The sequence below is a fragment of the Peromyscus maniculatus genome, chromosome X, assembly GCF_049852395.1.
Source record: "Peromyscus maniculatus bairdii isolate BWxNUB_F1_BW_parent chromosome X, HU_Pman_BW_mat_3.1, whole genome shotgun sequence".
NCBI lineage: Eukaryota > Metazoa > Chordata > Mammalia > Rodentia > Cricetidae > Peromyscus > Peromyscus maniculatus.
In genome coordinates this window covers 106,571,322-106,598,728 of record NC_134875.1, presented here as the reverse complement: position 1 = coordinate 106,598,728, position 27,407 = coordinate 106,571,322, and the positions used below count along the sequence as shown (strand labels likewise).

Genomic DNA, 27,407 nt, shown 5'->3' with positions numbered 1-27,407 from the left:
GAGGGGATGACTCCAGGCCCCCCTGTGGATGCCAGAATCTGTGGAGCCCAATTCACTTCTATAAGACGGCATAGTATGTATGTAGAACTGATGATGCACATATACGTTTACTAGGTGACTCATAACACCCGGTACAATACAATGTGAATATTATAGGAATAGTTGTTAGGTTTTTTGGTTTTCTTATTCTCTTTCTTCCTTTTTTCTTTCTCTTCTCCCTCTCCCTCCCTTTTCTTTCTTCCATCCTTCCTTTTCTTTTCTTTTTCTTTCTTTTTTAATACTGGCAATTGAATCCAGGGCCCTAGAACTCACTCACTGTACAGCCCAGGCTGGCTTCAAACTTGAAATCCTTCTTCAGCCTCTGAAGTAGCTAGGATTGCAGGCAGGCTTATTATATTGTGGGGTTTGAGGGTGTGTGGTCGGGGAGTAATACTGGAAAAGTCCAATGGTATTTGGTTCCATATTGAAGGGAGCAGGGAGTTAATTATTTTGACACATCATAGAGCCTATATTAATCCGCTTATTATAAGCATATATAATACTGTTGGCTTGCTGTTGTCCATAGTCACAATGTATACTACCCTTTATTTTTCCGTGTAAACAGAAAGTATGTTTCTCTAAATGCATTTTTCATTATGCTTTGCTAACACTTGCTATAGCTTGATAATGGTAAATATATATGTGTGTATATATATATATATATATATATATATATATATATATATATATATATATATATATATATATATATTATAACAAGTAAATACATGTATGGCAAGGACACTTTATTGCTATGGATAAGAACTAATGAGAAGTTGATGGCCACTGGGGTTAGTGACTGTATAAGTCATGGTTCTCTGGAGGAATATAACTGATAGAATGAAGCTGTATCAGAAGGTGATTTGTTAGAGTGGCTTATAGGTCATGATCTGGCTAGTCCAACAATGACTGTCTGATCACAAATAAAGGCCAAGAGTCTGGTAGATGTTCAGTCCATAAGGCTGGATATCTCAGCTGGTTTTCAGTGTACATTAGAATTATGAAGACATAGACTCTACTACCAGCTAAATAATGCCTTAGCAGGATAGATGAACTTACCAGTGAGGGCAAGCAAGCTAACAGCAAAGCTTCCATTTTCCATGTTTTTTTTTTTAATGTGGGTCTTCCCACTTCAAATGATCCAATCAAGAAATTGCTTCCCAGGCATGTCCCAGATGCTTGTGTTTTAGTTGATTCCAGATATAGTCAAGTTGACAACCCAAGATTTGAAGTTACAGTGATCTCTCATACATGTTTTATAAAGATACTTTACTGAACTGAAGGTTTATTCAAGTCCTGAGAAACCTCAGCTTCCTACATCTCGTGATACACATCATGCCAGTCACTAACAGATACCATAATAAAAATGTGTATATTTATTCTTCCAAACTACATATCCAAATTGATGGGAGGTTTAACTTCATGACATGCTAATGCATTTAGTTGTCTAATTGCTAGTGGGCTGGGGGTGTGCTCGCTCAAGTGCTCTGGGGAGGAGGCAAAATGCGGTGTAGTTTGATAATAATCAGAACAGGAACTAGGTAAGGACTGGAGCAGGTAGAAAGACCTCAGCCCATTGGGGCTAAAGCAAGCCCTAGGAAGGAGACAGGAAAGAATGGCTTAGTAAGATGGTGCTTGGGTAGTCAGTCAGTCACAGAGGCTAAAGAACATCTTAGCAAAGCTACTGGGGGAAAAGCAGGGAAGGTGGCTTAGTGATAGAGCACCCTGGTGCCCCAGATTTCATATCCAGCACTGAAGGGGGGAAAGAAAGAAAAAGGTCAAGAGGAGGTCATGAGTTAAAGCTCCCCCTCTGGCAAATGTGTATCATCTCATGAAAACCCACTGTCTTGTGCTCCCTAGTACCATGAGGCATTGCTGGGCATAGCCATGGCTTTAGCTAAAATGTGATGGCGGTTCTGGGGGTGACAATAGATTGATGTTTATGGAAATTCCTTTCACTTTTGTGTGCTTGAAAGCTTGATCAGATAGAAGTTTCTGGAGGAAGAGTGCCCCCTTTTACTGCTGTCATTTTGAGGGGCTCCTCTGAGTTATTATGACAAATGCTTTGCTTTTCAGAGTGGAAGTCTCGTCCACAGCTACCGAGGCACAGGCGGCATATTTGAGGTGTGCTGGAATGCTCGAGGAGACAAAGTGGGTGCCAGTGCATCTGATGGCTCTGTAAGTGGCGCCTCTGATCTACTGGGAGTTAGGGGTGAGGGCAGCTGATCCTCGATCCAACCTAAGTGCTTCCAAAGGCCTTGTGAGGCTTCCCTGTCCTGCTGAGCCTTGTCAACTAACAGATGCTTACCACATACCATGTGTGAGTGGCAGGCATGCCTGTATGGGTTGAAAATAGCCTTTTCTTTGCCCAGAATGTCAATGAGCTGTAGTGACTCTGCACACGTGTGTACCCCAGGATATTAAGGAATATCAGGAGTCATATTAGGTTGTCACTACTTTGGTCCAGCGTGCCATTGACATTTCACTGGTGGAGTCCAGGGATGCTGGGAAGCCTCTTACAATGCTATGGATGCCCCACTATGACCAAGAAATATCTGGTCATAAATACCATTAGTATATAGCTGAGAAACTTGCTCCTGTTCCATTGCCATGTGAATGTTCTGGCCAAACATCATCATGACAAGACATAGCTTTCATCAGACAGGCCTCCTTGTTTCTGTGGATCTCATTGTGGTCCAGTAGCACATGTAATGTTTAATTTGCCTCTGAACTTGAGGTTGCAATAACTCTAGGGTGAGGGGCATTCTGGCTAATGGACTGAGTCACTAGTGTGGCCTGAGATCTTTTGTTATCTGCTCCACCATGTAGACATCCAGTCTGTGACCTCTGCTGATGACCTCAGTCACTCTGTGAGTTTCTTCAATGGTCCATGGCTTTTCACTTGCCTGCTCTTTGCTAGAGTTTGGTTGTTCTGATGTTCAGAAACTAGCCTGTTTTTAGGGTTTCTATCTCTTCTTGACTTCCACTAACACTTGACAAGCATGAAGTTGGTGGCTAGGTTGTGTCTTGCCAGCATCTGTTTGAAGGCACCTGACATTATCTCTCAGAGTAACAGACACTTTATCTTTCATTCCAGGTCTGTGTTTTAGATCTCCGAAAGTAAACACAAAATGTAGAAAACAAAACCATTCTAATGGACCAGCAGTGAATGTGTGGGATTGCAGCATCCTTCCTATGATGGGCTCCAAACTGTGTGAACTTGACTTGTTCGAGTCTACTTGGAAATCACCTGTCCCTGGCCACAGGATTCTCTCCCCCCCCCCTCCCGCCCCCACCCCAATCTGCATCCAGAAGTTTAAAACACAAACAAATACAAAGTCATACACATGGTTGTATCACAGGAATATGGTTTCCACCTAGAATGTTCAGCTGGGGAAGGATGAAGCCATCAGCTACATGGTGCATGGTTTGGTTTCCATCCAGAACAGGCTCTAGTGACTGAACAGGGAAGGAAGAACATAAAGCTGTGCCAAAAAAAAAATAAAGAAAAGATTAAAAAAAAAGAAAAACAAACAAAAAACAAACAAAAAAACCAAACAAAAACAAAAAAGAAAAACGCTGTGATAAACCAAAAGGGAGGAAAAACCTCCCCCTTATGGTATTTCCCTCCTAACAATTTGGATACTACAGTTGCTCTCCAAAAGACCAGTTTGTACCAATGAAATGTGTGACTTTGTAATCCCAACGCTGTATTTTCTAGAACCTTCTTTGGTGGTTTTTCTATCTGCTAAAATTCTGTGGTCTGGGGGCCTCCCACCTCAGATAGAAACTGTTTTTGGCTTATTCTTTCTGTCCTCCCTTGTTGTCCCCCACTCCTTCCTCTGATGTCCTTGCTCTGGTGTGGTCTCACTTTTAATGAAGTCCTGCATAGATATGGCCACATGCACACAACGAATCTTTGATGGACAGCACTCTCCTTCCCTCTCGTCCCACCCCTACCCATCGCTTACTCTCTGTCCCTTTCTCATAGTTGCTTCACATTAGGTCCCAAAGGCACTTTCAGAGCATAGTAAGTGCTTTATGTAAGAAGGCAGGGAGGGGGACTTTTTACAGAAAAAAAAAAGACTTATAAGAGAAAGAACCTGGAGTATTTTTTGAGAAAAATATTTTTATGTTAAAATGACTTTAAAATCCTAAAATGGCCATCAGACATAGAGAGTTTTGTGAAATTCATATTTAAGAGACTAAGAAGACACTGGCAGAGTCTGAGGTGTCTAATTACCCCTTTCCCTTCAGCTTCACGAAAGGCAGTTAGGAAAACCGTGGATTGGGAAGCGTCCTATGGAAGAACAAGGGGATTATTTTGGCAGCTGGTGGGGAAGAGCCCACTGGTTTGGCACCAAGCAGAATGCCGAACTGTTTGATGCACATTTACTTCAGCAGCGAATAGGAACACAGTGAAGAAGCCACCCTGACCACCAGTGTGGCTCCATGGCACCTGCCAGCTACTTCTTTCTCACAGCAGTGTAGCTACAGATGGGCACTTTATCAAGAGCATGCTTGGTGAATCTTGCAAAACCGACCCAAAGGCCTCAGTGTCACTCAGTCTCGTGAAGACAATGAGTACCAAGGGAGACTTGGAATCCCAAAAATGAATTATGACCCAGGTAGAATGCCATAAATCATTTCTGCCCACTTTACAAATTCTCTTACAGAAGATTAGGACAAAGCTTTAAAGAAAATGAGGAAAAGAAAGAAATTTTTTTCTTTTACAATTTTTTAAAAAAACTAAATAAGGCGTTGTGTGCCTGGTAAAGTTTGCCATCATTGATTCAGGTGACCTTTGTTTGCTTCTTGTCATAACTTGACACTGACTTGGTTTTTTAATTAGTAAAGGGAGACAGACCAGAAGGGGGCTGGGCCAAGTCAGTGGGGCTGCAAGTGGCAGTATGCAGGGTCCAGTCTACAGCTGAGATAAGTGTTACTTAGAGGAAAGTATCCAGATACGGAGCCAGAAATCAAGCAGCAGGGAGGTGAGGTACTTCCTACACAACAGACAAATAGTAAGACCAAGACCAGGAATTGTGTATCTGCCTCCATTTTGACATGTACATTATGTGAGCCCTCCAAATCCAAGTGTTGTGTTATTGAGTTGAGCTGTGTGTTTGGACTCTGGCATCTAAACAGTTAGCAAAGAAAGCCCGAGTTCTGTGGAGAATTTGATTATAGCAGGTGTCTCTGCATAAGTGGCATGATGTTTCCTGCCCTGAGACTGCTTTAGCTTTAGAATATAATTTTGGAAGTCCAGCTAAATCCCATCTTTGTTCCCGAAATACAATTCTGTTCATCTCTGTAGAAGATCAGCTGTTAAGTCAGCCTATTGTAAGGGCGTGGCTTTCAGTCGACAGTTCCACGTTGCTATACGATGGTGATTGGGTAAATGGCACATAGGGGTTCATCAGACAATCTGGGTGTCCAGGGCACACCCCCCAGATGAATCTAAGACACATACGAGTTATTATTTTGGAGTAAATGGCTGTGAGACTAGGACAAAAGGGTTCAACCTACACAAGAAGAAACCTAAAGATCATTCACTTCGCTGGCCTTACAGCCAAACATGGACAGGAATTTAGTGCTGGCCACAAGGGGACCAAGCAGAAGAATGCAGCCCACACCCCTCAAGTCCATCCCCATAAATAGTTGAATCTACAGCTGTTTCTGAAGCGGCCAGCATTTGGATGCCATCATTTGCCCTGCTATCCCAGGGCAGGTGCATCATCTTTGTGGTCAAGGGGTGGCCCGTGTGTAATGCTGTTACCTAACATTGTTTATTAACTCCTAAAACATTGTGAGGAATGGTTAAAGTTTTGTGACCAAATTCAATCTTGAAAGCAGTGTAGTGACATAGCAGCCTTTGCAGGTGTTTTCCCTGGAGTGTGGAGTAACCACACGCCATTCCCAGCACATCCAGGATGTGGCCTGTAGAGGACCGAAGGGCCAGATGGACATAACAAGGTTCAACTCTCTGACCCCATTCAACACCATAGGACTTGACTTTTTGTTCTAAGAAATAGATCATGGAGCCAAGTGAAGTGCACTTTGTCACATGTAAGGATCTGCTTTGTTCCTTGTTGCTTTTCCCTTTTCAAACCTTTCGTTCTACCTTTCCATTCTGTTTCTTGTCAAATGCATAAATGTCTGTTCCGCAGCTCACTGAAGTTTTGAATTCTGGCTTGTGCAGTTTTTATTGTCTGTGTCAGACGTACAGCCAGACATGGTCCTCTTTCAGCATTTTCCACATTCTGTTAAGCACCATCAAAACTCCCCCTCCCTTTCTGTCCTCTATCCCCCACTCCCACTCACCCCTCACGCTCTTCAAGAAGAAAAAAAAAAGAATCACCTTGTGTGTTGTAGCTCATTTGTTTCAAGAGAGAATCAACAGATCATATTCAGTGTCTTGAATAAATTGCTCTATTTTGATATTAGAGAACATAGTGACTGTGTTTTTCTTTTTGTTTGTTTCATCTTGGTATCTCTGATACCTGACAAAAAACTTTAGAGAGGAAAGATTTATTTTGGCACTTGGTTTGAGAAGGCACAGTTCATTGTGGTAGAGAGGTTGTGGTGGTCTTGGCCCATCTGTGGTGGCAAGAGTATGAGATGGCATGCTTATGTATCCATAGATCAGTAAGTGGCACAAGCTTAAAACCACAAGCCCAACATCTCAATCAGCCACCTAGGCCCCACAACCTCTTAGTGTAAGGCCATCATAGAAGGAGGGAGCTCTAAGCTCCCCCGACCATGGTTAGAGGGATATCTGAAGCTCACTTGAATTAAGGTAAAGATCTGAGACATTTGGATCAGATGAGTAGGTATGAAGCACCCTTGAGCAGAAAGGAAAGGTCTGGTGCCCCAGTGGAAAGTGTCAGACAGTAGGGTAGAGCAGAAAGGTCCCAGATCCTGTTGGGTTAAAGGTGAATATCCAGGATATCTCGTGCAGTGGAGGAACACTGGATAGTACCTCTTGGCTAGGGACCTCCTCCCATGTTCCAGTTCTTTATCACAGTACAGAATGGCCATATCTTTGGCCAAAATAGTCTGAAGTTGTTTTTGTCATAAATGCTGACTACCTCGGTCATGAGGGGAAGATTTAAGACCTTTTTAGTTCAAGGGTAGGTCTTGGGCCCCCCTGCATATGAGGGAGTGGTCTGAAGCCCATGGAATCAGAGGGACACATATTACCTTGGGGGCATAAGAAAAAGTTGCCCTTGGTCAAAGAAAGCAGTTTTTATACCCCCTTGGGAGAGGAAGTGTCTTGAGTTCACCTTGTTAGAGAGGAAGGAATGAAGCCAACTCTGATCTAGGGGTAGTTCTGGTGGCACCTTTATCAGATGGGGAATGTGTATCTCTTAAGAAGCGGTTGGCTTGGACACAACCTTGTCAAAGACAAGTTCTGAGAACTCGGGAAAGGGGGACATTCTGAATTTCCTTGGCCAGAGGGGCAAAGTCCCCAGCTGAATTGGCAGACTAGGTGACCTTATATAGTAGAGAAAAGGGCCCAGCATTAGCACATTGGCTTCCGGCAATTCCCAGTTCCAGATACCCATAGATTTCATGGAATCTTTCGACCAGGGAACAACAGAATGAGTGCTTGTCCCTGTGATGTTTCCAGAAGAATGTTCAGTTGTTTGGGTCTATGAATGAAAGATGGGAACATTTCATTTCTAATAACCACCATGAAGGCAGATGGCCAGGTCTGAGGACTCAAGAGCATTTGCCTAGCTACCTTGCAAAGACAGGGATGCTCTGAGGCCATCTTTGTTAGAATGGAACGGGTGTGAGTTTTAAAGCCTCCATCATCAGAGGGGTAGGTCTGAGACCCCATTGTTCACAGGGGCCCTTTACCAGAATGGCATGTTCCAGTCCTCCTTGAGCAAAAATGGACTGTCTGAAGTCCTCTTAGTCAAAGTGGATTGATCATAGCCCCCACCTCTGTCCTCTTGTGCAGAGGGAATGGTTTAAATTCCCCCTGGTCTGAGGCCCACTTGATAAGGTGTGAGGCCTCTTTACACACAAAAAAAAATGTTTAAGACCCCCTGGACAAATAAGTAAGATCTGAGGTAGAATTTGGTTTAGGAGCGAGGTCTGACATTCCCTTCAATTAAGTGGGAAGGAGTAAGGGCCCTTGGGAATAGAGGAAGCACCAAGATCCTCTTGTGAGAGTGGAAAATTCTGCAGCTCAATTGGTCAAAGGTAAAGGTCTGAACCCCCATGGGCAGAAGGGGAGCGTCCCATATAGCCGTGGATGGAAGGGAAATGGAATGTACCTGTACAGTGGAAGACGTTCCCAGCACTGATTCAGCAGGTTCTGTCTCTTCACAGTTTAGAATATCCATCTAGAGGAGACCATTCGCCAGTCTCAGCATTCTTTGAGCAGGTTATATGGCTGTCCCTGGCTAGATTGCCTCCTCTACTTTGTTTATCTGTCCAGATGTGGGTAGGCAATTCCATTTCTCACCTGGCTTGAAGGCAGATAACTAGGGTTCCAGACTCTTCATTGTAAATCCGGGGCCTGTTCAGAAACAGACTGTCACGGCTCCATTGTCTATTAGAACTATTAGGTGGGAGATCCCCTTCATCAGTAGGAGGAAGGTCTTAGGCTACATCTTTCAAAAGGGGAAAGTGTTAGGCAGAGTAGGACAGAGCAGGAAGGTCCAAGACCTTTAAAGAGGGTGAATGTCCCAGGGTGAATTGCACAATGTAGAAAAGGCAGGCACTCCCTCACCAGTTTCCAAACCTTGGGGAACTCCATTAAAGGACTAGTGGCAATTTGAACATTCTTATAACAAGCTCAATGGCAGTCCTTTGTTCCGTGTTCCCCTTAAGCTTATAATCAGCTGTATGGGTGTTGTCATGAAGGACGTGGCCTCTCCATTTCCCATGACCAATTTGAATGTAGATGGCATAGGTCCCATGCTAGGCTTTTTACTCTTCTGCCATGGGACCTCAATCCAGAGGTCTGTGAGGTCCCTTTCGGTACAGGTGTATTTTCCTGGCCACCTAGTTGAGAGTGGAAAATTTAAGGCCCTCTTAGTTGAAGGAGTAGATATGAGACTCTCATGGCCAGAAAAGTCTTAAGCCTTCTTGGTCATGTGGGGGATGTCGGAGGCACCCTTGAGCAGAGACTGAAGGTCTGAGGTCCCTTTGGTCACAGGGCCAGGTCAGTAGCCCACATCATCAGAGGGCCATGTCTCAGGTGCCCCTTGTGCAGAAAGGGAATATCTGAAGTCTGCTTGGTTAAAGGAGAGAGTTCATAGGTTTCCCTTAGGCAAAACATGAAGGTGTTAGGTTCTCTTAGTTAGAGGGAGTAGATATAAGGCTGCTTTTGGCAGATGGGAAAGGTCTAAGGTTCCCTTAGTTAATAGAGTAGGTCTAAAGACCTCTTTGCATAAGTGGTACCCCCAACACTTTCAGAGTCCCTTGGTAAGAGGAGCTAGGTCTCAAGTTCTCTTGTGCAGAAGTAGGGGTTCTGGAGCCCTCGTGCTGAGAGAAACTCTAAAGTCTTCTTGGAAAGAGTTTTGAGGTCTTCCCATTCAGAGAGAGAATGAGGTTTGCTTGAGGAGAGTAGACTATTCTGAGGCCCACTTGGTTAGAGGGGGCATATTTGAAGCCATCTTGGCCTGAAGGGGAGGTTCTTAGGCCCTCTTGCATACAGGTGGAGTGTATGAGGCTCCTTTGGTTAGTTGTGTCAGGTCTGAGACCCTACTAAGTAGAAGGAGTGGGTCACAGGCTCCCTTGCTCAGACTGGTTAGATTTCTTGGTTCATGATCCTTGGTGGCATGTCTAATGCCTTGTTGGCGGAAGTCAAAGATCTGAATTCCGCCAGTTCTGAAAGGATAGGTATGAGGCCTCTTTGGTTTATTGAGGAAGGTCTGAGGCCCCCTTGGGTAGACATAGGTCTCGATTCTCCATTGTCCGTAAGTGGAAGACCTAAAGCCTTCCTTGGTCAGATGGAGCATGTTTGAGGTCCCTTTGGTAACAATGGAAAAATGTCTGAGGACTTTGGGGTAGAAGGAGAAGATCTGAAGCTCCCTTCATAAGAGAGAATAGGTCACAGACTCTCTCTCTTGAATAGGACCCTTGCAAGTCCCCACTGGACAGAGTGGGAAGATCTTAGGCCCTCTTAGGCAGAAGAGAATGGTCTGAGGCCCCCTTGGGCAGAAGTTGAAGGTCTGCTCCAAGCTTGATCAGAGGAGAAATTTCTGAATGTGATCCTTTGGTCACAAAGAGCATGCCTGAGGCCTAGTTTGTTAGAACTACAATACTCCGAGGTCCTCATTGTTAATAAGAGATTGCCGGCCACTCTCTTGGGCAGAATGGGAAGTCCCAAGACCCTCTTTTGCTAAATGGAATGTTTGAAGCTCCTTGGGCAGAATGAGAACGTCTCAAGCACCATTTGGTAGAAGAGGGATGAGCGACTAAGACCTCTTTGGACAGATGTGGCAGGTGTAAGGCTCCCTTGAGTAGTGGTAGATCTTAGGCCTTATCCTCATGCCTCATTTGGCAGAAGCAAACGGAAGGTTTGAAGCCCTCTTGTACAAAGGAGTCATGTTTCAATCTCCTTTGGATATTAAAATAGAATGCCTGGGGCCCACTTGGGGAGAGGAGAAATGTCTGAAGACATATGCATGAGAAGAGATATGTCTGAAGCCCTGTTGTGCAGATGTGAATGGTCCTGGAGCCCCTTGAGCAGATGTAGCAGGTTTCAGAGTTCCTTAGGCAGATATGGAATGTTTCAGGGACCCTTGGGCAGACGTGAAAAGTATATGACTTCCTTGGGAAGTAGTGGTAGGGTCTTCAGTTCTTTTTTGTAAGAAGGAAAGATATAAGCTCCCCCCTTTGGCAGAACAGGCAGATTTGAAGCCCTCTTGATCTCATGTCAAAGTTCTGAAGCTACTTTTGTCATAGGGAGCATGTTTCATGTTCTTTTTGATAGAAATAAAATAGTTAACTCCCTCTTGAGTAGAGGGTGAATGTCTTAGCCCCCTTCACGAGAGGTGATTGATCTGAAGCACATTTATGCAGAGTTGGATGATCACAGGTGACCTATTGGACAGATAGGGAAGGTTCCACAGGCATTTGAGCATATGAAAAAAGTCATGGAGCCCTTTGAATATATGTGGGAGTTTCGAGAGCCCTTTAAGCAGATGGGGAAGGTGCTTGAGCCCTTCTGTATATGTGGAAGTTCCTAAAGACTGTTGGGCAGATGAGAAAAGTACTAAATCCCCTTGTATAGATGTGATCAGTCCCAGAGATCCTTGGGCTATAGGGTTGGTCACAGTGCCCCCCTTGGGCAGATATCCTAGAGCCCCTTTAATAACCCAGTCTGCAAAATCACAACTTATTTGGCACATGACTTTGTCATAACATTAAGCACCTTAGTGTTCTTTTCTTCTCTACACTGTACATTTTTTGCTCCATTTATTGCTTTTTTGTTGTAGCTCTGCCAAGAATAATCAATAGTAACCATGCCATGGACCTCATGTTATATGAAATTTCCTCTGCCAAATAAGTTCACTACCTTTTAATTTAACCCAAGGCAAGTTCTTCGGATACTGGAAGAATTTGGCCATACTGTTTGCCAAAATATCACGTAAATAACTTCTATCCCAGTTGCTAGTACAGTTTTTGCTCCCCTGTGAAACTTCAGAAGGTGGGCCTCCATTATCACATTATTCTCAACACTACTATCTTTCAGAATCCTACTAGAATAGCTTGTTAAGCTCTGCTTACAACATTTAACTGTTTTTCAAATCCAACGTTCTAAAGTCTTTCACATTTCTCCAAAAACAACATGGTTAGGTTCTTCAAAGAAACAACCCACCTGTGGTACCATCTTCATCATTAGTTATGTCTCTGTTGCTGTGATAAAATACCATGACCACAAACAACTTATAGAAGAATTTATTTGGGCTTATGATTCCAAAGGGAGAGTCCATAATGGTAGAGAAGGCAGGGCAGCAAGCAGGGAGAACAGGAAGCTCGCGCTGATCACATTTTTATACACACACACACACACACACACACACACACACACACACAGGAAACAGAGGGAGGGAGCAGAAATAGGACAAGGCTGTAAACTGTCGAAGCCTGCCCTCAATGATGTACTTCTTCCAGCAAGGCTCTACCTGCTAGATGTTTCACAACCTCCCTAAACAAGGCTACATCTGTCGACTCTTTGTTCAAATACATGAGCCTATAGAGGATAGTTCTCATTCAAACCACCATAGTCTTTTTCTGGAGAATGCCAACTAATCTGGGCACAAAGTATTAAAAAACTACCGTGTTGAGACACTAATATGATAAAGTGAAGACTAGAGATAGAAAAAATAACCATTAAAGACTAAAAACTTGATTGACTTGTTAGAACTTATTTCCATGATTGTGGAGAGTTAGGATGTTAGATGTCCGGAGCCAGATCATTTTGGGCAATGTCCAGCTCCCTTAATAGCTATTCATCACTCACCTCTGTTTGATCTAATATTATTCTTTGGAATGTACAAAGAGACTACTAGCTTTTACCAACCCAAAGGCTAAAATAATATAGGAGGCCTATAGTAGAGGTTTTTTTAAATTTTGCTTTAAATCAGCTACTTGATATTCTCAGTCATGTTTTGTTTTGTTTCAAAAAAGTGCCATGATCTATTACTTTCTTTTGTTGTGTAGTGATAAAAACTTTGGGATCATAGTATTTGAATCCATATTTTCAAGCTATGGTCACTCATATTTGGTTCCAGAATAAACTATCTCTTATACCTTTCAAAGTGAGAGCTGTGTTCTTGTGTCAATAATGCACAAATACGCTAAGTCATATTATCTACATATTATTATATGTAAAAGGTCACATCTCAAATGGAGGCAAGATAGAATGATATGGAATTGTGGTGACATTGTGCTCACTTAGGGTCAGATGACGAATACTCAGAGATACCTTAATAGAGTATGTCAGGACAGTAATTCAGCTGTGCTTACTTAGAGCTAAAATGATGTATAACCTTATGTTTATAACACTCTGCTGTTATAGACCTAAATGATGTCCCTCATAAATCCACCTTACACCTTTGTTTAGTGGGAAAAAAACTTTATCTTTTGACCTTGCTGCAAATTACACTCTTTGGGCAACGTTAGAAAATGGGGGCAGTTTCTTAGCAGCCTTTAGAGGTGTAAATTGAGAGCCACCCAACTCCCTATACACCAGTGGTTCTCAACCTTCCTAATGCTGTGACACTTTAATACAATTCCTTTTGGTGTGGTGATGCCCAGCCATAAAATTATTCCGCTGCTACTTCATAACTATAATTTTGTTACTGTATGAATCATAGTGTAAATATTTTCTGGAGGTAGAGGTTTGCCAAAGAGGTCACAACCCGGAGGTTGTGAACCACTACTATATGCTCATTGTTAAAAAAAAAAACAAAAAAAAACAGAAAAAAGTAATTGACACTCCCTTTAGAACCCCACGTAATCCTATTGGGTGCACTCTCCCTTCTCTCTCATGGAGCACTTTCTTTCTGCTTTTAATAAATGCAAATTTGCTTCATATTTGATCCATCCTTCACAGGTTTAAGGCCACTCTGTGTGGCATAGTAAGATCCAGTCTCCAAACAAACAAAATCAAAAGGAGGGTAAGGAAGGAATAAAGGAAAGGAATGATATGATAGAGACAATGTTGTAGAGGAGGACCTTAACACTTTCAAAATGCGTATTGCAACTTCTCCTGCTGCAGGCAGGGCTTGGAGCTGCCCTCTATCCATCCTCCTTGTAACAAGACCCACAGGTTGCCAAGAATGTTGAGCAAGGTAAAGTGTATTTGCAAGCAGAGGTGTTTCACCAAGCACTTTATGTGGAGAGCGTGCTCACAAAGCTATTAGGCATACTACTGTGTGAATGATGCACTGTGGAGCTAGTCTAGGTCTCCAAGGAAAAACAGGCCCTTGAAGAGAGGGAGGGGATTATCCCCACCAAGATAAAGAGGTGAGCAGCATCATGGTTACCATGAGGAAAGAAGCCACTGCTGACTGAGCCCTGCACTACCTCTGCATAATAAAAGCATTGGAGAACAAAAGTGTCGAGTGCATAGATAGACTATACATTGCCAGGAATATGCTACCAAACAATCCAAGATTGAAGTTTGGGGCTTGATAACAAAGGATAATGTTAAGCCTTTAAAGATATGATATGCTCAGGCAAGGAATGCCCATTTTTAGAGAATAATATTGTAATATATGGGAATGAAAGGATGTGATACACAGAATTTAAAACACTTTGGAAAAAAATAAACATGGCTTAAATGGGCTGAAGAAAGGAGGAAATCTGTAAACTGATAGTTGCTGAGTCTTGTAACATATAGGTGAGATTTGGAAAACATCACAAAGGCAATATTAACATGACAGGGACACAGGCCTGCTTTTGGTTTTCCCTTGGATTCAGAGGGTGATGTGAGAGAATAATGAACTCTAACATTCATTTTTATATATAGTGTGTTTATTTATTATTTACCTTTGCCAACAACAGTCAAAACTCAGATCTCACAAAATCATTGAGTGAACATTATTTTATTTAGCAAAAGCCCATAATCCAACCAATGAAATAATGAAACAAGACAGAAAAATAGAAGGCTAACTTGGCCATTTTCTGTCATGGAGTCTTTGGGTCCTTGGAAAATTTATGTAAATGTCGTAAGAATACTTGCTATAACTTGATATAACATGGCTGGTTGATATCCATGGGAGGCCTGTCCTTTTCTGAAGAGAAACTGAGGAAGAGGAGTGGATGGGAGGGGCAAGACAGGAGGTTGGGTGGGAGAGACTGGGAGGAGAGGTGGGAGGGGGAAGAGGAGAGGTGCAGGGAGAGACTGGGAGGAGAAGAGGGAGGGGAAACTGTGGTTGGGATATACAAACAAAAAACAAACAAACAAACATTAAAGAATCCTTGCTATAATCCCTGGAAATCGGAAGGTGATGTAAGCTGTAAAAGTATTTTCAAACCTCAGGATACACTTGGTTTTCCACAAGAGAGATGTATGAAAGAAAAATAATGCCACTGCCTAAAAACATGAGGGCAGCTAGACTTGCCACTACATTAGCAATTCCAATTCTCTGATTAGGTGGCTGTAAAGGCATACGGAAAGATTGTGGGAAGGCAATTGCTGCTTTGTGAATGACAGAGAAGTAATTGCATATGACAGCAAGGAGGACAAAGATACTGACAATGATGTTGAGAATGGCTGAAATGACGAATGGATTGTAGGCGACATTCTTCTGTATGTTCCCTGTGTACACATTTCGAAGAGCAAAAATGGTGGCCACTGTCCCAATTAACCCGAGAATGTTGGCGCCCAGTAACAAGTGTTGAATGATACGAATATCCAAAGGAACAAAGTCGTCATGGTAGGTGTATTCATGACACCCTCTGGCATTGCCAGGCTTGAAGTTTTGGTGGTAAATGCAGACTCTCCATATTCCTACAAAGGCTATGGTAGGCTCAGAGAACACGGTTTCATTCAAATACCAGACTCGCCACTGTGGGAGGCTTGTGGAGATGCTGCAAAGGATCCATGCTATGGAGGCCAAAGCAAATCCTCCAACTTGGCAGTTGGCACTTCTGCTGAGCAACAACATGGTGACAGCGAACACGGGACAACTACAAAGAAATACAGCACAGCATAAGGGTGGACCTTCCTTAGGCCTAGGACAGTGTTTCTTGGGGGGCTGCTACTAGGAGGGAAGAATCAGTTATGTTTGAGAAAGTGAGGATGTGCTATTATGAGTTTGGGCTGAGCAAACCCAGAGAAGGGCCATGTTTACTGACAGCTTGACAGTGCACACCCCCTCTGACAGTTCCACTTCTTCTTTTTTTTTTTTTCAAGACAGGGTTTCTCTGTGTAGTTCTGGCTGTCCCAGAACTAGCTTTATAGGCCAAGCTGGTCTCGAGATCACAGAGATCCATCTGCCTCTGCCCGTTGAATGCTGGGATTAAAGGCATGCGCCATTACGCTTGGCATTCAGAGTTCCACTTCTGTGTGTCCAGACACACAATGACATTTGACCACAAATATTTACCCATAATGATGCTGATCAAAGCACTACTTGTTATAGTGGTGCTGTTCATGGGCAGCAGGGCTACATAATGGGCTCCTGTCTCTACAAAACCAATGTACCTATCAATAAATGAATAAACAAATGAATAGTAAGTAAATTAATAATTTTAAACATAATAGATGATTACGTGATTCTGGAAAATATATATAGTTCTCTGCTGTATATTACCTGAAGCAAACTTCTTCACTTATCACATGTCAAACAGAGGACCATTGAGAACCAAGGTAATAATCTAAAATGGAGAGAAAATAGTAAGTACATACTATAGTATGATTATAATTATTTATTTATTTTGTCTATCATGAAACCTGTTGGGAAGATACAAAATAAGATGTATCTGAATGCTATGATTACTGGTGAACCTGCCCCCCCAACACACACACACACACACACACACACACACATACACACACACACACACACTCTTTTAGGTTCAAAATCTATGACATTTTTGTTGCTGTTTGCCTGGTGCTTTTGTTTTGAGGGGGAGAGGGTCTGACTAGTATGGTGGACTGACTAGCATTATCTCACACTTACCATTTGCCCCAGGTTGGTTTCACACTCAAGGAAGGCAGTTTGCATGCCTCAAACTCCTGATTGTGCCACCATACCTGGCCCGTGTGAGTTTTTTTTTTTTTTAATTATTGCTTTTGTTTGTTGTTGCTTCCTTTTTTAAAGATTTCTTGATTTAATATGCATTGATTTTTTTTTTTGCCTGTACGTATGTCTATGTGAGCATATTGGATCCCCTGGAACTGGAGTTCCAGACAGTAGTACGGTGCCATGCTGGTGATGGGAATTGAACCTGGATCCTTTGGAAGAGCAGCCAGTGCTCTTACAGCTGAGCCATCTTTCCAGCCCTCATCTTTTTTATTTAAAATTTTAAAAATATTTTTAAGACTATCATATATGAATACTATATTTACATAATTTATACTTCTCCTTCTTCTCTCTCCAAACCCTTCCATGTGACCTCATCCCTTTCAAATTTATGACTAAAATGCTAGTAGAACTTAATGATTTGTGCCTGCTAGGCAAATGCTCTATCACTGATCTGTACCCCTTACCCTCAAATGTGTTTTGTGGAGTTCAAGAAAAAAAGAAAAAGAAATACCATATGGGGCATGAGGGAGGGAATGTTGAAGGCTGTTTCTGTAAATTTCTTGTAATGGCTAGAGCAAGTCTCACAGCAACATATCAATAAACATCATTCTCATTAACTGGGATTCTAAATCAATCGTTATTGAAGATTGAAGCTAGGGAATTATGCAAACGAGGCCAGCCCTCTACCACTAAATCATATTCCCAACCTGTTTTAAATTTTTATTTTGAGATAGAGTCTTGAAAGGTACCCAGGCTGGGTCTAGATTATTCTATGTGGTTCAGGAAATTGTCTTTGCTGTTGTTTGTCTGATTCAACATATGACCTAATTATATAAACCATTGTGCTGGCCGATTTTATGTCAACTTGACACAAGCTAGAGTCATCAGAGAGGAGGAACCTCAGTTGAGAAAATGCCTCCATAAGAGCTGGCTGTAAGGCATTTTCTTAATTAGTGGTCAGTGGCGGAGGGCCCAGCCCATTGTGGGTGGTGCCATCCCTGGGCTGCTGGTTCTGGGTCCTATAAGAAGGCAGACTTTGGAAATCATGTGAAGCAAGCCAGTAAACAACAACCCTCCATGGCCTCTGCATCAACTCCTGACTCCAGGTTCCTGCCCTGTTTGAGTTCCTGTCCTGACTTTCTTCAGTGATGAACAGCAATGCTGAAGTGTAAGCTGAATAAACCCTTTCCTCCCAACTTGCATTTTTTTTTTTGCTTTACAACCTTGCCAGAATGTTTTTATTTTTGTTTTTCTTGGATATTTTTTTTAAATTTTATAATTACTTTAATTTTACATATCAGCCACAGATTACCCTGTCCTACCTCCTCCCACCCCCCACGCCCTCCTCCCAATCCAACCCCCATTCCCACCTCCTCCAACGCAAGGACTCCCCTGGGGATTCAGCTCAGCCTGGTAGATTCAGTTGAGGCAGGTCCAGTCCCCTCCTCCCTTCACCTAGGCTAAGCAAAGTGTCCCAGCATAGGCCCTAGGTTCCAAAAATCCAGCTCATGCACTAAGGACAGCTCCTGGTCCTACTTCCTGGGGACCTCCTAAATAGTTCAAACTAATTGACTGTCTCACTTATCCAGAGGGCCTGATCCAGTTCCATAGGGGCTCCTCAACTGTTGGTTCATAGTTCATGTGTTTCCACTAGATATCACCTTACACCCATCAGAGTGGCTAAGATCAAAATCACTGAAGACAGCTTATGCTGGAGAGGATGTGGAGCAAGGGGAACACTCTTACACTGTTGGTGGGAATGCAAACTTGTACAGCCACTTTGGAAATCAATATGGTGCTTTCTTAGAAAATTGGGAATCAATCTCCCTCAAGACCCAGCTATACCACTCTTGGGCATATACCCAAGGAATGCTCAATCATACCACAAGGACACTTGCTCAGCTATGTTCATAGCAGCATTGTTTGTAATAGCCAGAACCTGGAAACAACCTAGATGCCCTTCAACTGAAGAATGGATAAAGAAAATGTGGTACATATACACAATGGAGTACTACTCAGCAGAGAAAAACAATGACATCATGAGGTTTGCAGGCAAATGGAAGGAATATAGAAAAAAATCATCCTGAGTGAGGTAACCCAGACTCAGAAAGACAAACATGGTATGTACTCACTCATAGGTGGATACTAGATGTAAAGCAAAGGATAACTAGACTGCTACTCACAACTCCAGGGAGGCTACCTAGTAAAGAGGACCCTAAGAAAGACACTGGGTTTGCCCAACGACAGAGAAATGGATGAGATCTACATGAGCAAACTGGACATGGGGCGGGGGTGGGTAATGAAGGGCAAGGGGCAGGGGGAAAAGAGAACTTAGGGGAGCAGAAGATCCCAGCTGGATGAAGAACAGAGAGGGAGAACAAGGAAAGAAACACCATGATAAAAGACACCATGGGAATAGGAAGAGGCAAAGTGCTCGAGAGGTCCCCAGAAATCCACAAAGATACCTTCACAATAGACTACTGGCAATGGTCGAGAGAAAGCCCAAACTGACCTACTCTGGTGATCAGATGGCCAAGTATCCTAACTGTCATTATAGAACTCTCATCCAGTGACTGGTGGAAACAGATGCAGAGATCCATGGCCAAGCCCCAGGTGGAGCTACAGGAGTCCAATCGGCGAGAGAGAGGAAGGATTATATGAGCAAGAGATATTGAGACCATGATTGGAAAAAAAGCACAGGGACAAATAGCCAACTTGCTTTTTGATCATGGTGTTTTGTCACAGCAATAGTAACCCTAACCAAGACAACAATGCTGGTTTCAAACTTACTACATAGCTCAGAGTGGACTTGAACTGGTTTCCTTTTACCTGTTAGAAAGGTAATATTGTGCTCAACTGACATCAGCACAGATTCAACAAACAGGCTGTGCATTCCAGGCCTGGTCTCCTTGCTCCAAACTTCAAAGTAATCAAATATTCTAAGGACCTTGGGTCCAGTCAGATGGGAAAGAATAGTGAGAGAATGCAGGCAATCACAGTGGAGTAGTAGGAGGCCATGGATGACACTTGAGACCAGAAGAACCAGGAGGGCTGCTTAGAACAGGGTATCAAAAACAATATCACAAAAATCATGAAATTCAGGGAGGTTTTAACGTATTTAACAAACTCTTTCCAGAAAGAAGCCTATCCCAAGTGATAAAGATGTCCAAGTTGCACAGGTATCCTGATTTTAGGGCAGAGAATCTAGGGGACAGGATACTGGGGCAGAGAAACCAGCCATGAGGCTGATCTAATCACCAAGCTGCGAACTTGTACCTTTCCCACCATGGTAATTTTGAAAAATAAATATTAAGTTGAAATGTCGCAGCTCCAAGTCTCTGTGTGACCAAATACCCGAGAGAACAAACTAAATGGATGAATTAGTACGTTTGGCTTGGTTTCAGGAGTCTGTAGTCCTTGGCTGTGTCGAATCAAGTGTATGGTTAGGCAGGAAATCACTGTGGTAAGAGACCAGGAAACAGAGGCTACTCACCTCATGATGACAAGAAATAAAAAGAGGCGGACCAGGATGAAGTAAAGCCTTCAAAGGCACCCTCCCTGGTATCTACTTGCTTCAGCTATGACCCAACTCTTAAGTGTCCAGAACCTTCTGCTAAAACACTACTTGCTAGGGACCATGGGACACATGAGCTTTTTGCCTGGACAGATCATATCCAAATTATAATCCTATCAGAGAAGGTTAAATGCTCTGTGATTCCAGTAAGGGGGTCCCCGGGGCAGTCAGCTCTGGATGTAGATAGCACCGTGGTGGCGGCTAGGGGCCAGGGCAATGAGAAGGGAGAGATAACCTTTAATGAGGACAACATTTCAGTTGGTGGAGATGGACAGTGGTGTCCTTTCCACACTGTGAACCACAGAACTCTACAACTAAAATAGTGAGTAGTGAGTTCGGATATGAATATTTAACCCTATTATGTTACTCAGAGTATACATCAAAGATGGATAGAGCCTCTTCTAACCTGCAGTACTATATTCAAGTGAATTGGTGATCAGCAACGTGGCAGAGGTGTGCCAGCTGGGCCAACGAGAACACAGCTCCCCTCACGTGTCCTTCCAGGCTCGTGGCTGGCTTCACACTCACCCAAGAGCTCTTGGCACACTGCTGGAGGCTTCGGACTTCGGAGACCTTTATTGTGTCATCAGATTCTCTTAATGACCTCATCTTTCTGGTTTCCACCATTAATGTAAGAGTGCAGTGCTAACCATGCAAGGCTTTCGGTTTTCTTTTGTCAAGTACTTTTTCATGTAGCCTTTGTGGGATGGGGTGTGTCTACCAGTGTGCCTCCCTGCTCGGGGTCAAGACCCACTCTGCTAATTCACAGTCTGATGTTCCTCACTTTGAGACCTACTTTCTAACCCTGTCATTACAGATAGTGATATTTTAGAAGAGTTATTGCCTTGTATAGATAGAGACAGATGGTATCAGAGGTGGCATCAACACACTAAGAAAGGTCCTAGTTAATTCATCAGAAGGGGCCCGGCATGGTAACTCATGCCTTTAATCCCTGCACTCGGGAGGCAGAGGCAGGTGGATCTCTGTGAGTTCCAGGTCAGGCTGGGCTACAGAGTGAGAGGCAGGTGGATCTCTGTGAGTTCCAGGTCAGCCTGGGCTACAGAGTGAGTTCAAAGATAGCCAGGGCAGTTAACACAGACAAACCCTGTCCAAAAAAAAAAAAAAAAAAAAAAAAAAAACCAAAACAAAAAACAAAAAACGAAACAAAACAAAACTCACCAGAGATGTGCATAAAGAAACAGGTGTGTGGACCAGCCAATGAGATTATAGCTGTGGTGAAAGGGAAAACCTCCTCAAACACATTGAAAAAAGTCCTTTAGTAAACCACTGTAGATCCTAGTGTGACATGTACAAAGCTACAAAATTCATCTTTATGATTGAGCTTGTGCTATATTTTACCTGCTTGGGACCTGCCTAATCACAGGGATGAGACAAGAGGCACATGGCACACCGAGTGCAGCTTGTACCAGTGGCTAGACTTGCAAACTCCTGAGTCAAGTCAATAATTTGGACTATGCTCTGCTGAAATCTTAGTGTTGTTACACAATACAGTTTCAGTGCCTCTCACAGTTGACTAAGTTGAGAATGTAAAATCGGTAGTAACTGTTGCTGGAGGGCTTCTCTCCAGGTTCCCCAAGCCCCGCAGTCCCACAATCCATGTATAAAATAATCACTCAGACGCTTATATCACTTATAAACTGTATGGCCGTGGCAGGCTTCTTGCTAACTGTTCTTATATCTTCAATTAACCCATTTTTATAAATCTATACCTTGCCACGTGGCTGGTGGCTTACCAGCGTCTTCACATGCTGCTTGTCCTGGCGGTGGCTGCAGTCTCTCTCCTCAGCCTTCCGCTTCCCAGAATTCTCCTCTCTCCTTGTCCCACCTACTTCCTGCCTGGTCACTGGCCATCAGTGTTTTATTTATATATAGAGCAATATCCACAGCAGTAACATTTATTCAAATGATTTAAGAATCAGTCACATGCTTAGGTTGTTCTTTCTTTCCCTCTATATTCCTTCTTTTTCCTCTTCCTCTTCCTCTTCCTCTCCCTTCCTCCACTGTCCCCACTCCTCCTCCTCTTTGTGCACAGCGTCTTGCTGTGTAGCTCAGGCTGGCATTGAAATCTCAGCAACGTTCTTCTCTCAGTCCCTCAAGGCAAGCGTGTGGTACAATGGCTAGTTTAAGATATTCTCTTTTTCTGCTGGAGGCTGTTGCTAGTATTTGAAGCCAGCAAGCCACATTCATATCATCTTCCCCTGAACTACCCACCTAGCACTGCTATTTTGATTATTCTTAAAAAGCTATAATATATGAAGTACAGACATTCTCTATTAATTCTAGTTTACACTAATTATTTTGTAAAACTCAAGAAGAAGGAACTGTTGATAAGTAGTAAGTATCAAGCATGAAATCTGCACACATTTGCCAAGGTGGAGTGCAGGATGAAACCAAAAACCATTCTGAACCACAGGCTTTGGAGCCAACCTTGGTTCCTCTTGTCCAAGAAATAGGGATTTTAGTCCCTTAAGACTACTGTGTGGGAGTGTGAGTCAGTGAACTTCAAAGACATCCTTTCAGTGGGTTACTACTGTCTTCATCTGGAACAAAAAATGCAAATAAGTGGCTATTTTCTGAAAAGTTTCAATCCCCTGGTAGTGAGTAGTGCCACCAATGTAATAAGTCAGATCAGGCCGAATTATTAAGTCCAGGTTTAATGAGCAGAGCAAAGCAAATCCCAGGTGATTCCCAGGAAGGCAGGGGAGAGAACATGAGAGTACATGGCCGGTATGGCAACCAGGTCTTAAGCAGCCTGTAGGTGTGGTCTTGAGCAACCCTGGGGAGGGGCTGACTCTTGGTGGGCTTTCTTAGGGGCAGAGTCTGGGGAGAGAGAGAGGTGGAACTTCCACCTAATCATCCCAGACTCCTTGAGTATAGGGGTGCCAGTTCAAGTCTGGCTACTTCCTGGGGGCATGGGACGACATGGGGAGGGGGAGTCACACTCATTGGAAGGTGTGAGTAAAGAAGCATTTGGTTACCTGTCATTCTGGAGACCTCAGTCATCTGTTTGTTGAGGAGGCAGAGAAGGCAGGTTGCTAGAAGAAAAAACTGATTATTAACACCTGCCCTATGAACAGGACTAGCCATGGGAAAAAGAATGAAATGGGCCAGGCAGTGGTGATGCACGCCTTTAATCCCAGCACTCAGGAGGCAGAGGCAGGCGGATCTCTGTGAGTTCAAGGCCAGCCTGGTCTACAGAGTGAGTTCCAGGAAAGACGCAAAGCTACACAGAGAAACCCTGTCTCGAAAAACCGAAAAAAAAAAAATGAAATGAAATGGAGAGTGCCCTGGTTGTACAGAAGAGGCAGGGGTGAATGAGCCAGATGAAAGAGCAGATATGCCCTTGAATCTGGAGGGGTGGTACCAGCACTGATGTTCCAGGAGCTTGTATGTGGGTGAAATCAACCTGTCAGTACTTGCCCAGTTGATGTCCTCTGAGCTGGTACAGGGGCTGGAGTATCTGGAGGGCCCCCTGCAGGTTGGCCTTGGCATGAGTCTGGCAGAAGGGGTAGACCTGTATAGGAACCTGTAAGTGTCTATAAAACAACTGGAACATATTCACATCTTGGTGTCTGAGCAAAAAGCCTCTATGCATTTCTAAAAGCTGGGATCAGTAAAGTCCACAGAAATTTAAGGATTCTTGAAAACTGTTTGTAGTCAGTGCTACCTACCTTAAAGCCTATGAATGAGGCACACCTGTCTGTACTTTTAACAGGAAACTTAACTAATGAACTAACGAGCTACCAAGCTGGTTATAGCCTTGGGGGTCGGGGGAGAACTGTTATTTCATATGTGTCAATGGAAATGTATGATTGAGGTGGTCACCTGATTGACTTGTGAATGCTTGTTTATGTCTCCATATGTGTTCATATGTCTTAAAAAAAAAAAAGAGGTGACCACGTGGTCAGTTGCCATATTTGATAAGGCCAATCACATGGTCAGGCGCCATCTTGGCTAAGGTCAAAGGGTGACAGGTCGTATGACCTAGCCACTATCTTTACTAAGGGCAGCAAAAAGTCACTTTCTGTCCTTGGCTCAAGCATGGGCAGGGTACCTGGCACTCAGGCCCATAGGGTAGCAGCCTGGCATTCCTCTGCTGCCACTCTCATGCTTGTGTGGGTGGGGCCTGGAGACCTATCTTCTCCCCTTCAGGGCTCTAGGGCATCAGTGGTGCCACATGCTGGTGATATGGCCCACTTGCCAGCTCATTTTATAGATTAAAAAAAATCAAGCCTTACTTTTCCTAAAGCTACTAGGTCTCTCAACATAAATTAATGATTTAAATGCTTCAGATTACTTTCTCTTTCTATATATTAAGATTTTAAAATTTCATATTTTAATGTTGATAGAATTCTGGTGCAGTTTGGGTCACAAACTCAGGATTTTGGATTTTCTTTGGTTGTCTTCCAAATATAAACTTATAGGTATGAGTCCACTGCTGTTTTTCAGATGTCCCACATCTGCTCCAGATAAATGACTTTTCCTCACCTGTCTGTCTATTCCTGGGGATGGTATTTTTCTCTTTCCTGGTCTCCCTTTCCCAATTACTAAGACCATGGGCCTAAATGTTCCAAACAAGTTCATAAATGTTAACTTTTGTCTCTAGTCTATCTGCTTCAGCATGTTTCCACTTGGCTGGCAGACACATCCAAGCATCAATTGCTACAATCTTCTCCAAAGAACCACAAGCTCTAGACTTGCTGAAGGCTGATAGGATGTGGACCAGTCCAACCAAACATAATTGTTCCCTGTCACTACAGCCAGATCAGATGACCACATGCTTCTGATAAATACCCCATTCCCTGGGTTCCCTCCTTAACTTTGACTAGCCTCTCGGCCTCCTTGGGCTCTGACCATCTGCACACCATTTCAGCCTGAAGCAGTTATGGAAGAAAATACATTGTCCTGTGCTCTCCTATCCCAAAACAGGCTAAAAGCTAAGTTAAAGGTAGACCCCTGGCATCGGGGACAAACTGGCTATCCCATTGATATATAGGAAACTAGACCCAACATTGCCAATTAATAGATTTATTACCTAAAATGGTTCTGCAATAGGAAAAGACACTTGGCCTTTATGCAGGCCAAAGAGGTATTATATGACCTTAAGAAATCATTCAGGATTATAATCTGTCTGTACTCAAAGATCAGAACTATTGGGCCTTAAAAATGGTAATAGAGCCAGGCAGTGGTGTCACATGCCTTTAATCTCAGCACTCAGGAGGCAGAGCCAGGCAGATCTCTGTGAGTTCGAGGCCAGCCGTGTCTACAGAGCAAGATCCAGGACAAGCACCAAAACTACACAGAGAAACCCTGCCATGAAAAACAAAAAACAAAAAACAAACAAACAAAAAAAGGTAATAGATGCAGATATTGCTGCCAATGACTTAAAAATGTCTCTCTTTACTCAAGGTCTAATCAGATCTAAGAATGTAAGCCTCTTTGTCTTTGCTAAATTTACCTGTTCAGATGATCAAAAGCTAACTTGAAATTTACACCTCTAGAAAATTTAAATAAACAATGTCATATGCTTGATTAATGGAATATCTAATAAATAAGATATATATTCCATGATTGAGTTTCTGGTCCCACAAACAGGTCCTTTTCTCAGAGGGTCCTTTTCTCAGAGTTGGGCCACACCCTGGCTCACAAGCCCCTTTTCTTCTGTTCCCATTCAGCCCTGGGATCTTTCCCCTGTCACTCTTGTTTGCCTTCTCAGGAGATAGTAAGTCTTAGCATATGGAAGCTGCTAACATGTCGGAGACTGTAAGTCATTCATACCTTAAATGCTCAGAGATCTTCAGAATATGGCATTTAAAATGTTTAATTAAAAAGCTTTTCATGATAGAGAGACATGCTGGCTCCTGGCAGCACCTTTATTTTCTCCAAAGAAGGTGGCTGGGCACAGAAGAACCTCTACCCGGAACTTGCTCCAGAGGGGCAGCACCAGCCACTGAGATGGGCACAGAAGAACCTCGACTGCTGCCAGGGCCCTCTGCAGACCATGGACAACAGGACTCTGGGAACACATTGCCTCACTTTTGCCTAGACAAGGCAGGCTGGTCCTTCCCACAAGGTCCTACCCCACAACTGTCAGATCTTCTGAGGCCTGGCAGACTGATGTTGTTGCCCTGAGACCTCTGCCCTCAACAACCATGGAGGATCCTGGGGTGGCTGTCAAGGTAGCCATCAGGTAAGTCTGACACTTTAAACTAACTCAGGTAAAATCCCTCTCAGATCTCTGATGCCGTTTGGCAACCAGGCTTTGCTTCAGCTGCCTTCTCAGTTCTCTATATAAAATTCACAGCCTCATTCTCCTAGGGCTAATACTGCTCTCAGTATCTCCTGGGGAATTAGATAAAAAGAAACTGCTTTAAGGTTTGTTTATATGAAGATAGGAAAGCTGTCTCACTTCTGTTCACTTACATATCCTTCTCAGATCTGATGATGTTTAGGGAAGCCTCCTTCCTCAACTCACTCAACCACTTTCATTTAGTAAATTTTCTCCAGTTATAGATTTAAATATATGTTTCATTGAGCTGAAGCCAGGTAATGGTCATACCTTTTAACCCAAAGCTATAGCTTTTGCTATGGCACCAAGATATAAATCTTTTCCAGTTGCTTTACAGATACTTACAGGTTCCTGCACAGATCCGCCCCTTCTGCCAGACTTGTGCCAAGACCAACCTTTAGGAGCTCTTCAGATACACCACCAGCCCCTGCACCAGCTCTGAGGCTCCCAACCACCAACCACGAATGCCAACCAAGTTAACTTCACCCAAATGCCCACTCATAAAAACTCTGCTATTTCCTAATTCATTGACACTTTTTACAGGATGAATACAGGCATTTCCACCTCCAGAGAAACAGCAGGTGTGATGGCTCCTATACTCCTGATTTGGCATGCCATTCCCCCAAGCTCCTGGAACATCACTGCTGCAACTGTCTTTTCAGCTCCTTCGAGGAACAGATGCCTTAGGCCTCCACAATGATGCTTCTTCACTCACATCTCCTGCCATTCATGACCCCGACTCCCAACTTCTCGGCCC

At 43.3% G+C, this 27,407-nt stretch overlaps 2 protein-coding genes across 28 annotated transcripts in view; one reads left to right on the top strand and one right to left on the bottom strand.

Annotated features, from left to right (window-relative positions):
• The window catches only part of LOC102902997 (F-box-like/WD repeat-containing protein TBL1X), a 160,573-nt gene extending 156,811 nt beyond the window's left edge, over positions 1 to 3,762 (top strand). For all 27 annotated transcript variants that reach the window (XM_076561483.1, XM_076561470.1, XM_076561475.1 and 24 more), the window contains 2 exons: positions 2,116 to 2,217; positions 3,137 to 3,762. In XM_076561483.1, the coding sequence (XP_076417598.1) occupies positions 2,116 to 2,217; positions 3,137 to 3,163 (129 nt within the window). In that variant the 3' untranslated portion in view covers positions 3,164 to 3,762. The remainder of the gene's footprint in view (positions 1 to 2,115; positions 2,218 to 3,136) is intronic.
• A 10,840-nt stretch (positions 3,763 to 14,602) lies between these two features.
• Positions 14,603 to 20,881, bottom strand: LOC102929119 (claudin-34-like). Its single transcript, XM_015990750.3, has 3 exons — positions 20,747 to 20,881; positions 16,332 to 16,395; positions 14,603 to 15,705 (listed from the first exon to the last, which is right to left on the bottom strand). Exon 3 carries the CDS (start codon positions 15,681 to 15,683, stop codon positions 15,045 to 15,047), a length of 639 nt encoding a protein of 212 aa, XP_015846236.1. The 5' UTR covers positions 15,684 to 15,705; positions 16,332 to 16,395; positions 20,747 to 20,881; the 3' UTR covers positions 14,603 to 15,044.
• Between the last annotated feature and the right edge of the window lie 6,526 nt (positions 20,882 to 27,407).

What these genes read in the sequence shown, in the direction of transcription:
- LOC102929119 (XM_015990750.3), bottom strand. Translation starts at nt 15,683, where the DNA reads ATGTTGTTGCTCAGCAGAAGTGCCAACTGCCAAGTTGGAGGATTTGCT.